At 32.9% G+C, this 15525-nt stretch overlaps 1 protein-coding gene across 1 annotated transcript; it reads left to right on the plus strand.

Annotated features, from left to right (window-relative positions):
- The first annotated feature begins 271 nt into the window (after positions 1-271).
- On the plus strand, positions 272-760 carry LOC131617354 (uncharacterized). Its single transcript, XM_058888660.1, has 2 exons — positions 272-452; positions 566-760. Exons 1-2 carry the CDS (start codon positions 306-308, stop codon positions 683-685), a joined length of 267 nt encoding a protein of 88 aa, XP_058744643.1. The 5' UTR covers positions 272-305; the 3' UTR covers positions 686-760.
- The last annotated feature ends 14765 nt before the right edge of the window (positions 761-15525 follow it).

Consider the following 15525-nt stretch of genomic DNA (forward strand, 5'->3'; position numbering starts at 1 on the left):
ATTATCATCCCTAATTTTGATGTCGCTTTCAACGTCTCTCATCTCCTTGTTTAATTTTATCTAACATAATTAAAATATTTCATTTGTTTCAAAATTATCATACAAATTAAAGAAAACACTTTAATTTTCTTAATAGTTTATTATATTATTTTAAATAATTATTATATTCTTAATGGGCATTAGGCGTGGGCCTGGAGCTCCGGATCCATTCTAGAAAAAACTTTAATTTAATTTTTTTAACATTCTATTTATTCTTAAAAGGACATAAACATTTCATCATGATCTAATCACAATAGTAGTAAATCATGGAACCTACAAGTTCTCCATCTTCAACCCCTTCACCAAATCACAACAACACTTCTTTTGCATCTCGCCTTAAGAACAGTTGCTTATCTTTCGCTGTTTCAATTCAAGAAACATTTAGATATGCAAAAGCTTCTTTTGTCGGTCAGGTAATTAACTATTCCATATTTACATATTTAGCTACTATTTATTGTATTGATTTCAATTTTGTTATTATTATTATTTTAAATGGATTGATGTGAAAGAAGAAAAAAAAACACAGGCAAAGACTATAACTGCTAAAAACGAGAAGGAAGCAAGTGAGGCTGAACTGGAGACTTCAAAGAAACAGGTTGAAGCTGCTGATGCTGCTGAAGATATCAAGAATAGGCTTGATAATTAATGTTTAGCTTTTTAATTAATCCACGATACTAGGTGCTACTAATTTGCAATAAAATTTAATTATCGTTTTTCTTTTTGGTTTTGATTGTCATTTGTTTGTTTTTGTTCTTATGATAAAGATTAAAATCATAGAGAACTAGTACTTTTGTTACTGTTTTGTTTGCATCATTTGATAAGGGAGAATCAAAACTAAGACACACGCGTTGATTCATACAGACTCTAAATTATGGGTGATTGACACGTAACTAGACCTTGGATACTTTTTTAGACAGCTCAAATTTATAGATTTTTTAAAATAGACCTTGATATTCGGACAAGAAACTGAAGAATTTTTTTTAGACACGTAACTAAATGGATTTTTTTAATTTATATTCGGACAAAAAATTGAGGGAAACATGAAGTAACTTCAAATAAAATAAATAGGGGTGTGCATGGATCAAAAATCAAACTAAATTGAACCATATATATGGTTTGGTTTGGATTGGATCTTAAAACCGTTTTTATAAAACTGATTTATTTTTTTTAAACCGGTTTACATGTGGATCGGTTCGGTTTTAAACTGGTTTCTAAAAAAAAACCAATTTTAAAAAAACTAGTTTTAAACCGGTTTCTCTCAAAATCAATTCAATATTTAAATTAATTTTATTTACTTTGAATTAATATCAACTTTTTAAACTAATTTGTCACTTAAATTATTTTATTTATTTTGAACGAATACCATCTTTTTAAAATCAATTCAATACTTAAAATCAATTTTATTTTAATTAAGTTAACATAACTTAAGCTAGTTTAAGTGGCAGTGGATAATATAAATTATTTGGAGATATTTTTTTTTTATGTAGCAGTAATTATCAATTACCTTATGAATAATTGTTTAAAATTAAATTGCTAATAGCCCAAGGCTAATAACTAAGAGACGTGAATATCATAAAAAAAAACAAAATTATGAAACGTGAATAGTTTGCATAATGTATTACATGTTTTCATTTTCAACTTAGTATTATGGTGAGGAGAGTTAGAATTGGTCTTCCCTGAAAAATTTCATTTTCAACTTAGCATCTTATTTAGATTGGCAATAAATCAATTTTTTATTGAGTCTCATCATCATATATTATATTAGAAATAACATACTGCAAACATGTTTCATTTTAATTTAATAAATAATTGTTTAAAATTAAATTTTTAATTCAGAATTTATTAATGTGTTATTAGAGAAATTTAACTTTTATCATCATAAGTATGTGGTTAATCATGAAAAGAGACAAACATATAAATTTAATACATAGCAAATCTGGGTATCCAATAACTAAACCACATTATTATTATGGGTACCGGTTTATATTTGGATAATAAAATATATACCCGATTTTATATTTTAATATTTGGATTGGGTTTTAAAAAGTGGATCAATTTGGATACTAATTTGGTTATGAATAACCGGTTTTTTTGCACACCCCTAAAAATAAAGAAGATGGTGATGTTTATTGTAAAATTTGGATAAAGCAAATAGTGATGTTTATTACATTAGTTGGTTTAGTGATGATTGACGTTGAATTTGATAGGGAGTACCACGGTTCAATCCTCCACAACTACGATCTAAAAGGCGCTGGAATTATTTGATGTCAAAAGTGGAAAAGGACATGCATGAAAAAAATAGAAGAATAATATATATATATATATATATATATATATATATATATATATATATATATATATATATATATATATATATATATATATATATATATATGGTAAATGATAGACTTGAACTTTTTTAATGGTAGCGAGTCTTGGTTTTAGCTCCTAGTAAAGTTTATTTTTTAAAACTCCTAAATATTATGTAGATTTCTTCAAAGAAACCCCTAATAGCCGGGTGGTATAGAATATTTAGCAATTATTATTTAGTTTTAATTTTATTACATACATGTCATTTTGGTTTATTATTTGAAACAATTTAGTTGGCATAATATAATATATACTTCTCTAATACCCCTTCAAAAATTAGGTTTCATGTGAAGTTCCAAAATCTGTGAAGACGAAGACGAGCAACAGTCTCAGTACAAAGACGAAGACGCATTGTGGCACGCAGTCATAATAGAAGAAGAAGACGAGTACGAAGACATATTGAAGCTACTAATGTCTCAGATAATGTAATTTATGAAATTCATCAATGGTAATCGTAAATATCCGTGTTATTGGGTTTTATTTTGAGTGAAATATGTATTTTTGATACGTGGGTATGATTTATTCACAGGATTCAGAACATTTTAGTGTTATTTTTCACCATGGGGTGAATTCGTTAGGATTAATCAGGATGAAATTATTTATAGAGGGGGGGTTGATTCAACTGTAATTAGGATTCATGTTGCAAATTGGACAATGGATAACATTGGTAAGGCGGTGAGTAGGTCGGGGTATAAGGATGGTAGTTTTATGTTATGGACAAAAGTCTTTGAAATTCAAGAAGGATATATTTTGCTAAGAAGAGATGATGAGTTGCCGATTATGCTTCGTACTTTAGTGCGATGAATATTAATGGAGATTTATTTGTGGAACATTTGTTGGGAAACATGGACCCTAGGGATAGGGAACCTAATTGTGTTAATGAGGAAAATGAATTGGATGGGTTAGAAAAAGAGATTGTTGAAGGGTTAGAAGAGGAGATTGTTGAAGGGTTAGACGATAGTGAAGATGATAGAGCTACTGATCTTGTTGATGGTTTTGAAGGAATATATGTAACATTACCTATCAATGAAAATGCAAGTCTTAGTGGGCTTTTGTGTAAGCCCAATAAAAGTATGGATGAAGATGATTACTACATTGATGAATTGAATAGTTCTGACCCAGATGATTCTTGTGATGATGAAAGGCCCAAGTATGAGAGGTTTAGGAAAGAGCATCTCAATAAGGACTTTAAATTCAAATGGGGCATGGAATTTAATTCCCTTAATGACTTTACGGAAGCAATTTGTGAGTGGTCAGTGCTAAATGGGAGAGAAATTACTTTTGTGAACATTGCCAAAAGGTCCCGTAGCTGCAATTTTTGGGAATTAGTAGGGATTCCTTGTAGGCATGTTGTAGCAGCTTTGAGCTATAGGAAGCAAAATCCCGATGACTTTGTAGATGTTTGTTATACAAGACAAAAATATGCAGAGTGTTATGGTTATTCAGTAAGTCCTATCAATGGTCAAGATATCTGGCCAGAAGTTGAAATGGAACACCTCTACCACCTGCATATAAAAAAGGTGCAGGAAGACCTAAAAAGATTAGGATAAGAGAAAGTGAAGAGGATGGGGCAAGGAGGAGGAGGAGACCTGATGTTGCATACAAGTGCACCAAATGTGACAAGTTTGGTCACAATTCATTAACTTGTAAGTCCTTGACAAAGAATCCCAATGCACTTAGAAGAAATGTTATTAGTTTTCTTACAACTTGTCTATGTTGTGTTACACTTGGTTACTGCAAATATTTTTTTTTGTGTTATTGTTGTTTGTGTAGAGAAAAGATAAAAATGTAGCAAAGGCTATTGGAGCTGAAAATACAGAGACTACAATGCCTATTAAAAGTGAAAATACAGAGACTGCAACAAATTCAGAAATGCTTATTGTAATGCCTACTGAGATGCAAACTAAGATTGATATGTCAACTGGTGGGCAGACTGAAACTGAAGAGCCCTCAATACTAAATGTTATGATTCAAACAAGATCTTGTGTTGTTGACTCAAGCAAAAAGCAATCAAGAAAGAAGGAAGGAAAAAAACCAGTCATGAGAAGAAGGCAAAGTGAGAGGATAAAATTGAGTTGGTTCTAAAAACCAATTACAGGTCAGGGAAGTTCTACTGATCAGCCAATTATCATACCAGAAAAAGAAGACAAACCATGTTCAAAAGATGGCAAGCTTGGAATTTCAACTAGGTCTTTGAAGACACGTAAGACCAAGAAAATGAGAGATTAACTTTTATGTTTTGTTGTAATAGACCTATGTATCTGCAACTTATGTCTTTTGTACTATGTGCCTTATTGATTTTGTGCATCTGTCATGTTCCTATGTTCATTTTGTATTATGTTCCTTTTGTGCTATTTTGAAATGTTGTAACAGAATTATGCACCAAGTGTGCTTGTATCAGACATATGCACCATGTGTGCTTCTAATATACTTATGCACCAATGTTTCCTTTTGTTAATTTAAATTGCATCAATTCTGCTTTCAATGTTATATTGAAATGTTACAACTGAAACTTTCATTGTAAATGGATAACAGAACTTAACATTTCATTCAAAAGAAACTTAACTTAAAATTAGGGATGGCAAGCAGACCCGCACCCGAACCCGAGTCAACGGGTGAAAATCCGAGTTGACTGGATTTGAGTTCGGGTTCGGGTGCCACCGGATATTTCGGGTGCGGATTTAGGTAGTGTGAAACCCGCACCCGAAACCCGAAATCACACCCGCTTATATATATAAATATATTTATGTATATAAATATATATATATATATATATAAATATATATATATATATATATATATATATATATAAATAATATATTTATATTTTGGAAAGTTGTAAGAAAATTGTAGAAAGAATTATTTTTTGTATTTTGCTGCGGGTTCGGGTTTGGGTGAAAAACCCGAACCCAACGGGTGTGGGCGTGGGTGTTATTTTGCCACCCGAACAACATTTAGGTTTGAGTTCGGGTTCGAGTGCCAAATTCGGGTGCGGGTTTGGGTAGTGTGAAACCCGACCCGACCCGTTGCCATCCCTACTTAAAATTACATATGAAACTTAACATTTCATTCATAACAAACTTGTTGAATTACAATAAAATTTGACATGGATCACATAACAACTACACTAACTTAACCACAATTGCAAATACCATCCATGACAGACCAATTACAAAGATCAACCAATTTTTTTCTCTTTTCAATTAAAATCTTTCTCTTGAGTTTTTCTAATTTGTTAAGCCTTCCTACTCTGCAATTAATCTCATCAACAATCTCTCTCGCAAATTCTTTCAAATAAGCCTTGTTCATTTACATGTGGGACATGTAGACAAATTATTTTTGTTCACTTCAATCTCACTAACGAAGTCGTCCCACAAGAACTGGCCGAACCATTCTGCAATTTAAGTGTACTATGATTAACACATAAAATCGAAAATGTAAGTTCAAAATGATTACATAATTATAAGTACTCACCATGGAATTCCTACATTTCCAAAATTTTCTGCCTGAGTTTTCAATTGACTTGGAGACCCACATCTTCATGGTTGAGTTGCACCCGCATATTGCCAAACCCTTTCCAACATTATTCGTTGAGGAAGATTTGCTTCCACCCATCCCAAATGATGGTGGACGAAGATGGACGAGGATGAAGGGGATGGCGGACGAAGATAAAGGGGAGGATGGAAGAAAATGAAGGGGAGAAAAAAGAAGACAAAGACAGAATGGGAGAATAAAAACCCTAGTCTTGAAGAATAATTTAATCCAATGCCATACTGTCATGAATATGTGGCCAAATCGTGTAAATAAAATTAAAACTAAATGCCACGCGTGAAATAATTGCTAAATATTCCATGCCACATGGCTATTAGGGGTTTCTATGAGGGAATCTACAAAACATAAGGGAGTGTTTAAAAAAACTTTACCAGGAGCTAAAACCAAAACTCGCTAACATTACAACGGGGTTTATATATTTAACCCTAGTTTCTTTATGATAATATAATTGAGACAGTAGCAAAAGATTAATAATTCAATGTTCAAGTCAATACTTAAAAGATGTGAAACTATTTCAAAAGTGAGTGAAAGAATATTTGGGCGTTGGATTTAAGAATTACGCCGATCTTAAAGGATCTTTGGTTAGTCATGGAGGTTGGTCTAGGAACCGGTATCGTTATGGGAGATAGTCCGTGTAACACCCGTGATTTTATTAATTAGTTAATTAAATTATTTAAGGATTTATTTATTGGAATTTGTCGAAGTTGAGAATTATCAGTATTATTACTAAGAAGCATTATTGGATTTAAAAAGGTAGTTTAATAGTGTTATTATTATTGAGAGAATTATAGTACTATTATTAGTTATGAATTTTTATTGGTTGGTGTTAGTAAATTAGAGGTGTGTGTTGAAAGTATTTGTGGGTAAATATTTTCTGTAATATATCGTATCCACAGGGATTGGTTAATATCACTGCCGTTCTATAGTTGTTTATTTTGAGTTAAGAATTTTGGTTTGGTTTGTTTTATACTAATAATAATATCAAAAGCAAATAATAAAATAAAAGCAAGTAAAGGACTTTGTGTTAACAAATAAAGAAAGATGTTGAGTCTTTAGGGTTCATCAACCTAATCCTATACAATTATCAATTAATTCACAATAGAACAATCCTTTGAATCATTATCTTCACTTATCCTCAAATAAGATTCCATGTCTGCAAATCAAATTAGATAACTTTTACCGGTATGAGATTCGATCTCTCCAAATCACAATAACGATAATAGTAATTAAGAACGATAATTATGAAAACCCAATTACAATTCCATCTCTGCAAATTGCAATTGAATCAATATAGTAACCTAGGGCAAAAGTTAAATCCTTTCTTTCGATCAAAGATTCAACAATGATGTAAATTAAAAGCAAGGTTTCTTATTGATAATAAATTCAAACAATTGTTCACAGGGATTAATCAATGGTAATGTATATTCATAGGTTAACTACTACCTTAGACTCAACAAGAGGGATTTAGCTCTCCATAGACATGAAGAACATACAAGAATCAATGGAGGAATTCATCTTCATCAATAGAATGCCTTCAATTGGTAAAGAATCCACCTTCTATTGTTAATCTCAGCTTCAGAATCAGATAGATCTCCTAATTTCGCTCCCACAAAGTTCTCCCTTTACTTGGAATCTAGGGCTTCTATTTATAAGTTTTGGGCCTTGTAACGCAACCACCGCGCCTCGGTACGCAATGGCGCGGCGCGAACCCAAACAGAGAGTTTGGCGCGTCTCGCCCCTTTATTGGCGCGGCTCGCCCTTTTCTTCTTCTTCCTTCTTTGTGATTCTTCCTCTCTAGAGCTTTACGCCAGCGTGTTTCCTAGTCTTTGCCTCTTAGCTTCAATATTTGCACAATTAACACCCAAAGTGATGCAATTTGTTCTAAAATTAGCTTCGAACCTTGAAAGTTCAATTCTAACTATAAAATCCGTAAAATGCACAAGATCTATTCACTTTTAGCTCAAAAGGTAGTTAATCTAACACATTAAATTACCATTAATTCACTCCTAACAAACTCTCCCCAACTTAGAGTTTTGTTTGTCCCTAAACAAAATTACTTACCTCAACACAACATACCAACAATCATGCACAAGTTTTTTTTCAAAAAGGTTTTTTTTTTCAAGTGGTTCAATTCAGCAACCAAATCGGCTACTCCTCGTCTCCCTAAAAACTTAGAACATATACATGAAACAAATTTTGAAAGGAAATTACCTCCAGAAGTTCAAAACACTACACAATTGCAATTGAATCAGCACTAATCACTCGCATCAAAAAGTATGATGAATAATAGAGGGGTTAAACACTCATCCAAACAATTAAATCAACAAAAATCCATATCATACGTTCACCATGTTGTTTGCATCAAGTCCTGTGGAATCTGAGAATTAGAAGGTCTTTCCAGGGTTGTAATGTGGTTTAAGATTCAAAGAAAAGAAGACAAACGAGGGTTGTTCCTATTTTTGGGAAGCATCCGAATCATAACTCTTTCCTTTTCCTTCATACCTTCAAATTTTTCACCCCTTCTTCTTTTTCATTCGTAACTCGATGTTTCTCTTTTTTTTTTCAACAATAGTTTTCTTTCAAACATTGTTTTTCTTTTGTTTTCTTTTTTATTTTTTTTTCAAGCTACGAATTTCTTTCGTTCTTTGCAAATTACCACCTACAAACTTACTCTTCTTTTGATTATGACTCTCCCCAACTTGGAGATCAACCTGTATTTAGATTATATGAATGCTCCCCTACTTCTATGAAGGTCAAAGAGAAAACACATCACCAAATTTTATGGTTGATGGTCCAAAACAAAACTTTTTATTGAGATCAAAAATCACCAGGTTTTTCCTTGGTGCATATGATGAAATTTACCTTGATCTCAGGCTCAAAGAATGGCTAGCAAGGGATCACACTCTCACAGAATTTTTTTTTTAAGATGGAATCGGCTCAGAAAAACTCTCAGATTCAAACAAATGCCTAAATCACTTCCACAGATTTCCACAAACGATGCGACAGATGGTTTAGCATGATACAAACAAGCCAAAATAATTGATGGTCTCCTGCATATAGTAAACAATGGAAAGCTTTCCTCACAATGGTTAAGGCTAAGCCGATCCAACAGAATAGTGTACCATAAAGAACTTCTGCAAAGTATTTACTAACACTTACGTTTCATGCACACAGTAGAAGTTTGAGTTTGAAAATTCATACCTGACTTGTTACTTATTGAAAAAGAACGTGAACTAAAATTTTTTGAACATTCACTCACTACCACTTTCATACATGTTGCTCCATTGTTGGTACTTTGCTTGAGATTATCTTTTTGTTGTGGTAGTACTCTTTCTAAATTGGGGATAAAACAAACAAATAATAAACAGAAAATTAAAAAAAAATGCAAAAGAGTAAATCCACCCCCAAACTTGAACTAAACATTGACCTCAATGTTTCGTAACAAGCCCGAGAGGGTTGACTCACAGAGGGTATTGCAATATCAATTGCCTCTTCCTAGCTTTCACCAGAAAGGTTCCCTTATTATTTCCTGAAATAAAAATAAACAAAACAAAATAAAACATTAGCAGCGTGGTTTGCCTCCCACGAAGCGCTTCGTTTAACGTCGCATGGCTCGACGGTTCATGGTTGAATCATCAACCATTGTCTCGTTTTCTTGGCACTTTTCTTACCAATGTGAAGCCCCAAAAGTATTTCATGTTTGCTTGTTTGGTTTCTTCATCCTTAATTCTTACCACTTCAACTCGCGATCTCTCTTCCTTCATTTGTTTTTTCCTCTCCTCAAGAGAGATAACCTCCTTATCCGTTAATTTCTTCTTCTGTGAGAACCTATCCTTGATGAATTTGACACATTTTGGCTTTAACTCTAAACCTTCTGAAAATGGGATGGTGATTTGCAAACGGCTAAACATTTCCATTAGTCGAAAGCAATGACTCTCCTTCCCTTCTTTATTAGGAACTTGTGGAGGAAGTAATTCCAATGAGAGTTTATGCTCATTTGCATTACTACTCTTCTTCAACTCTAAGTCCACCATATTCTCTTTTGAAAAAGTTTCAATTTTTGAAGTTTCTAAATCATTCACAACTTCTTTGATTATATCCTCCTTTTTTGTTCCTTCGACTAACACATCATCTACTTTTTTAGGAGGTCTTGGATCAGGTAGCTTCATTGAGGGCTCATACTCACTTTCTATATTCTTCTTGATGTTTATATGCTCTATATTATCCTTTTCAACAACATCTTCCTTGTCATCATCATTGTTTTCAACTTCCTCATCAATCACTTTTATACTCTTTATAGAAGTAGCATTGCAAGTTTCTACGCAAGTCATAGGGTTTTGAAAAGTTGAGACTTGACTTACGTTTTGCTCGGTTAAGAATTTGGTAAGTTGAACATCTCGAATTTCCCGGTTTTGTTGAATGGTTAAAGAGAGTTGCATGAATTGATTCATGGTTTCCTCTAACTCAGTGGGTCCTCTTTGATAACCTTGATTATAATGTGAAAGCCCTTGTTTATTTGTCATTGACATTTGTATGAACTGATTCATGGTCTCTTCCAACTTAGATTGCCCTCCTTGTTGTTGTGGCGACGGTTGAGTGTAAGGTTGAAAGGCTTGTTGTTTATATTCATGGTTAGCCATATGATACTCCATCGTATCTTCCGGTGTGCCCCATCCGCTATCATAAAACTCACTAACTTGAGGTGTGAACTGTGACACACTTTGAAGGAGGTACTCCATTTGTTGGAATAGGATCTCGTTATGAGCATGAATCCCGGCATTTATGTTTGGGTCAAACATTCCGACAAACAAAAATCTACAAAACTAGCACACAAGTGAAATAACAAGATAAAAAAATAATAATAATAATAATACTAAAATTAAAAGAAATAAAAATTAAAATTAAAAGATTATTGCAATAACAAAATCTAAAATAAAGTAACTAACTAAAAATCTAAAATAAAGGAACTAAACTAAAAATCTAAATTTAAGTAACTAAACAAAAAAATTCTAAAAATAAGTAACTAAACAACAAAAAAAAATCTAAAAATAAGTAAATGACTAAAAATAATATAACTAAAAATAAGGAAATAACTCAAAATACAAAACTATTGCAATGCGTGCAATAGTGACACCAATCCCCGGCAACGGCGCCAATTTGTTGAAAGTATTTGTGGGTAAATATTTTCTGTAATATATCGTATCCACAGGGATTGGTTAATATCACTGCCGTTCTATAGTTGTTTATTTTGAGTTAAGAATTTTGGTTTGGTTTGTTTTATACTAATAATAATATCAAAAGCAAATAATAAAATAAAAGCAAGTAAAGGACTTTGTGTTAACAAATAAAGAAAGATGTTGAGTCTTTAGGGTTCATCAACCTAATCCTATACAATTATCAATTAATTCACAATAGAACAATCCTTTGAATCATTATCTTCACTTATCCTCAAATAAGATTCCATGTCTGCAAATCAAATTAGATAACTTTTACCGGTATGAGATTCGATCTCTCCAAATCACAATAACGATAATAGTAATTAAGAACGATAATTATGAAAACCCAATTACAATTCCATCTCTGCAAATTGCAATTGAATCAATATAGTAACCTAGGGCAAAAGTTAAATCCTTTCTTTCGATCAAAGATTCAACAATGATGTAAATTAAAAGCAAGGTTTCTTATTGATAATAAATTCAAACAATTGTTCACAGGGATTAATCAATGGTAATGTATATTCATAGGTTAACTACTACCTTAGACTCAACAAGAGGGATTTAGCTCTCCATAGACATGAAGAACATACAAGAATCAATGGAGGAATTCATCTTCATCAATAGAATGCCTTCAATTGGTAAAGAATCCACCTTCTATTGTTAATCTCAGCTTCAGAATCAGATAGATCTCCTAATTTCGCTCCCACAAAGTTCTCCCTTTACTTGGAATCTAGGGCTTCTATTTATAAGTTTTGGGCCTTGTAACGCAGCCACCGCGCCTCGGTACGCAATGGCGCGGCGCGAACCCAAACAGAGAGTTTGGTGCGTCTCGCCCCTTTATTGGCGCGGCTCGCCCTTTTCTTCTTCTTCCTTCTTTGTGATTCTTCCTCTCTAGAGCTTTACGCCAGCGTGTTTCCTAGTCTTTGCCTCTTAGCTTCAATATTTGCACAATTAACACCCAAAGTGATGCAATTTGTTCTAAAATTAGCTTCGAACCTTGAAAGTTCAATTCTAACTATAAAATCCGTAAAATGCACAAGATCTATTCACTTTTAGCTCAAAAGGTAGTTAATCTAACACATTAAATTACCATTAATTCACTCCTAACAGTGTGCAAATAATAGGCCCATTAAGGAGTTTATGAGAAAAGACTATTATTTGGTTGTTGTTATCAGAAGGGGAAGAGAAAGAATAAGGGTTTTTGGAAAAGGAAGCAGTACAAGTGAAGAGGCAAAAAGGGTTGGAAGAGGAGAATACGTAGAGTGCAATCAGAGGCAATTAGCTATACCGAACCAGAAACCGTTAGAACGCCCTTCAATCCAAGGTAAGGGTGGAGTTCGATCTCTATAACCGGAATTATGATAGACCGTATGTGGGGTTAGGTTGTATGATTTTGTGCCATGGGTGTTTGTTGGTTTTATGACGTTTGATGTTTATGATAAATTATTGATTATGTGAATTGTTGCTTTCTGTCGATTATTAGTGAAAATTTCAGTTGTAATTTCTGTGATGAATTGTGTCGCTGTAATTATTGTTGTGTTGGTTTTGTGGATCGATCGAACAAAAGCTTTAGAAAATTAATTGGTGTAGTTCCTGGGCATACACGAAAAAGATGAACTTTGGAATTGGGACAGGCACCACCCAAACTAGGGGCGGGCACCCCAGAATGAGAAGGGAAAAGGTGGGGCCACCTAAGAAGAGGGGAGGGCACCCCATTTGGTGAGGAGAGAGAGGGCGGACGACCTTGATCCAGGAGGGACATGGGACGGTCAACCCTTATCTTGTGGCGGAGGCCACTCTCTTTTTTGATTTGTTTAGCTAGTTGTTTTTAAAAAAAGTTACCTCACTAATATATGAATATAGGAATAATACTATTCAAGAACTACTAGTTTAGTTTGGAAAAATTGACATTCAAGTAATTAGAGTAACTATAATTATGTCAGTGAGAGTGCTTAACAGAAGTAGAAAAATTAGTAGAAGTATTATAAATAGCAGCAATAGTGTAATTAACAAAGTTTAACTAGCAGGCATTATTTTAGTAGTAGGGAATTTGGAAGAAATAAATGGTAGGAGTAGTATGTAACATGGTATTATATATATATATATATATATATATATATATATATATATATATATATATATATATATATATATTGTAGTAGAGTTTTTCTTGGTAACAGAAAAATAGTCGCAATTAGAAGAACAATATGGTAAGTAGCAGGAATATATTTTGATAGTAGATTGGTCTTGGTAGTAGAACATCAAGATTAACAGGGAACGAGTGATTAAGAGTAGTATGAATCAGTAATAATAATAGAGGTAGATAAACAGTCCAAATACTAGAATTAGTAGCTCTAATCAGAAGAATTATTTAGCCGAAAATAGTTGGAATTTTGCAGGAATAATTCGTGTATGTTTGTAATTATTTTGGTCGGTTAGATATGTTGGAATTATGTTGAATATGTCGAATTGCAGGTGAAGTTGAATCGTGTTGAATTGTCCCGATTTATGGACAGATTAAGTTGCAGGTCTTGTGACCAACGTTGTTTAGTTGTTTTGCAGTTGATGCATTTTTGTTGTTATTGTTGTTGTTGTTGTATGACACTCATATCAAGTCTCATACATCGCATTATTAAGTTGGAGAGGATGCTTAAATACGTTGGCCTGAATTGACAAATTAAGTTGAAGGCTTATGCCTTGTTGACGCCTCTATTAACTGGCAGTTTCTAAGTTGGGAGTTCGGCTTCGATGGTACCACATGCATATACATCATTTTGAGTCGCATTGTCGAGTTGCATATTAATTATTATTGTGTTGTGGAAGTTGTATTGATTGGATTTGTTTGGAAATTGTTTGTGTAAATGGCGATGTTTATATAATCTGACTTAATATACTGTTTATCATACACTTGGTTATATATTTCGATATCTCACCCTTTTCTTTTGTTTCGTCGTTGCCTTTATATTGGTAATGTGTAGGTAATCCAGAATGAAGATTTTGTAGCTTCATTGAGTTCAATTGGTGTCGTCGCTCTGATACGTAGCACTTGGGGGGGGGGGTGAACACTTATTTCACATATTGATGTTTTAAGTTAAATCTTACGTTGTTGTTTTGAGAAGTTTGGTTGTTTTAAAGTTATTTGATTTAATTAAAGATGCTATGTTGTTTTGAAATTTATGTTGAGAATCCGCTGCGTGATTTATTAAAAATTGGTTTATATTTTAAAGACTAAACATGCTAATGAGTTCATCTCGCTTTAATTGTGTTATGTATCTATTATAAACAATTTTATAGGTTTTGAATGATTTGAAAATGTAATATCCCAATAGTTGTATGAAATTTTATACTCTGATGTTTGTTATAATTACCGGGTAAATTTTATATTGAAAATGTGATATTTGTTATAATTAAATTAAATCATCTTTAATTTAATCATCCATTCCACTATAAGTACTCTATGCGTGTGACCCTGTAGGTTCTATTAACGTTGACAATAATATTAAATTACCTATTTAATATTATAAACAGTAAGCGGTATCTAACAACACATCACTGCTACCCAAGTGACGAGAATGTCGTGTGACCTGACATAACTTTTTTGTGATAATGATCATCTGTACAATTACCCTTTTCCCCTTATATCTATATTGAACACAAGACATAAAATGTGTCACCCTTGTATAGTCATATATTTTATTCCTTGATCCACGAGTATACATGATAATAACAAATAAGCCTAATATTTGATATCGACTTATTTGAGCAAGACCATGCATTTTACAGTCATACTCTATCAAGGGTCCCATAGATATTACTCCCATATATGTCGGAGGGGAAAATCTCATCTAGGTCACTCATGTCCCTCAGCATGATTTGTAAAGTACCCATCAACCATCTTTGTGGTCATCATGTTACGGACAACGTTTGATTACAATAAAGTACTTAATTCCACATTCAGGGTTCATAGTAGTTTCAGGTCGAAGGATGGTATATACCACTATCACTATGAGAATAACTTATGATACTTACATAACAAACTATGTAGTATTCTCATGGTGGGTCAATCCAGTATAAATATTACTCCTAATATTTATACCTATGTGAAGACTTAATATCTCACATCTATGACCCGTGAGATACAGTCATTCGTCTACTCACATAATAGTCTCTATGCATTACTGTTGTCCTATTTGACAATAAACTTGACTACGGTTACTTTAAGAATAACGTCCTTGTGTTTAATGAGGTCTCACAATTAAGTCACACTTAATAGGTCATTAATAGACTAATTATTCTAAGGACTTTATTATGTCATATACAAATAACATAATAAATACAATGCCTAAAA

Source organism: Vicia villosa, linkage group LG7, assembly GCF_029867415.1.
Source record: "Vicia villosa cultivar HV-30 ecotype Madison, WI linkage group LG7, Vvil1.0, whole genome shotgun sequence".
Lineage (NCBI taxonomy): Eukaryota > Viridiplantae > Streptophyta > Magnoliopsida > Fabales > Fabaceae > Vicia > Vicia villosa.

Coding starts and splice junctions, on each gene's coding strand:
- LOC131617354 (XM_058888660.1), top strand. CDS start 306: ATGGAACCTACAAGTTCTCCATCTTCAACCCCTTCACCAAATCACAAC. Junction 453..565: donor AAGCTTCTTTTGTCGGTCAG/GTAATTAACTAT, acceptor AAAAAAACACAG/GCAAAGACTATAACTGCTAA.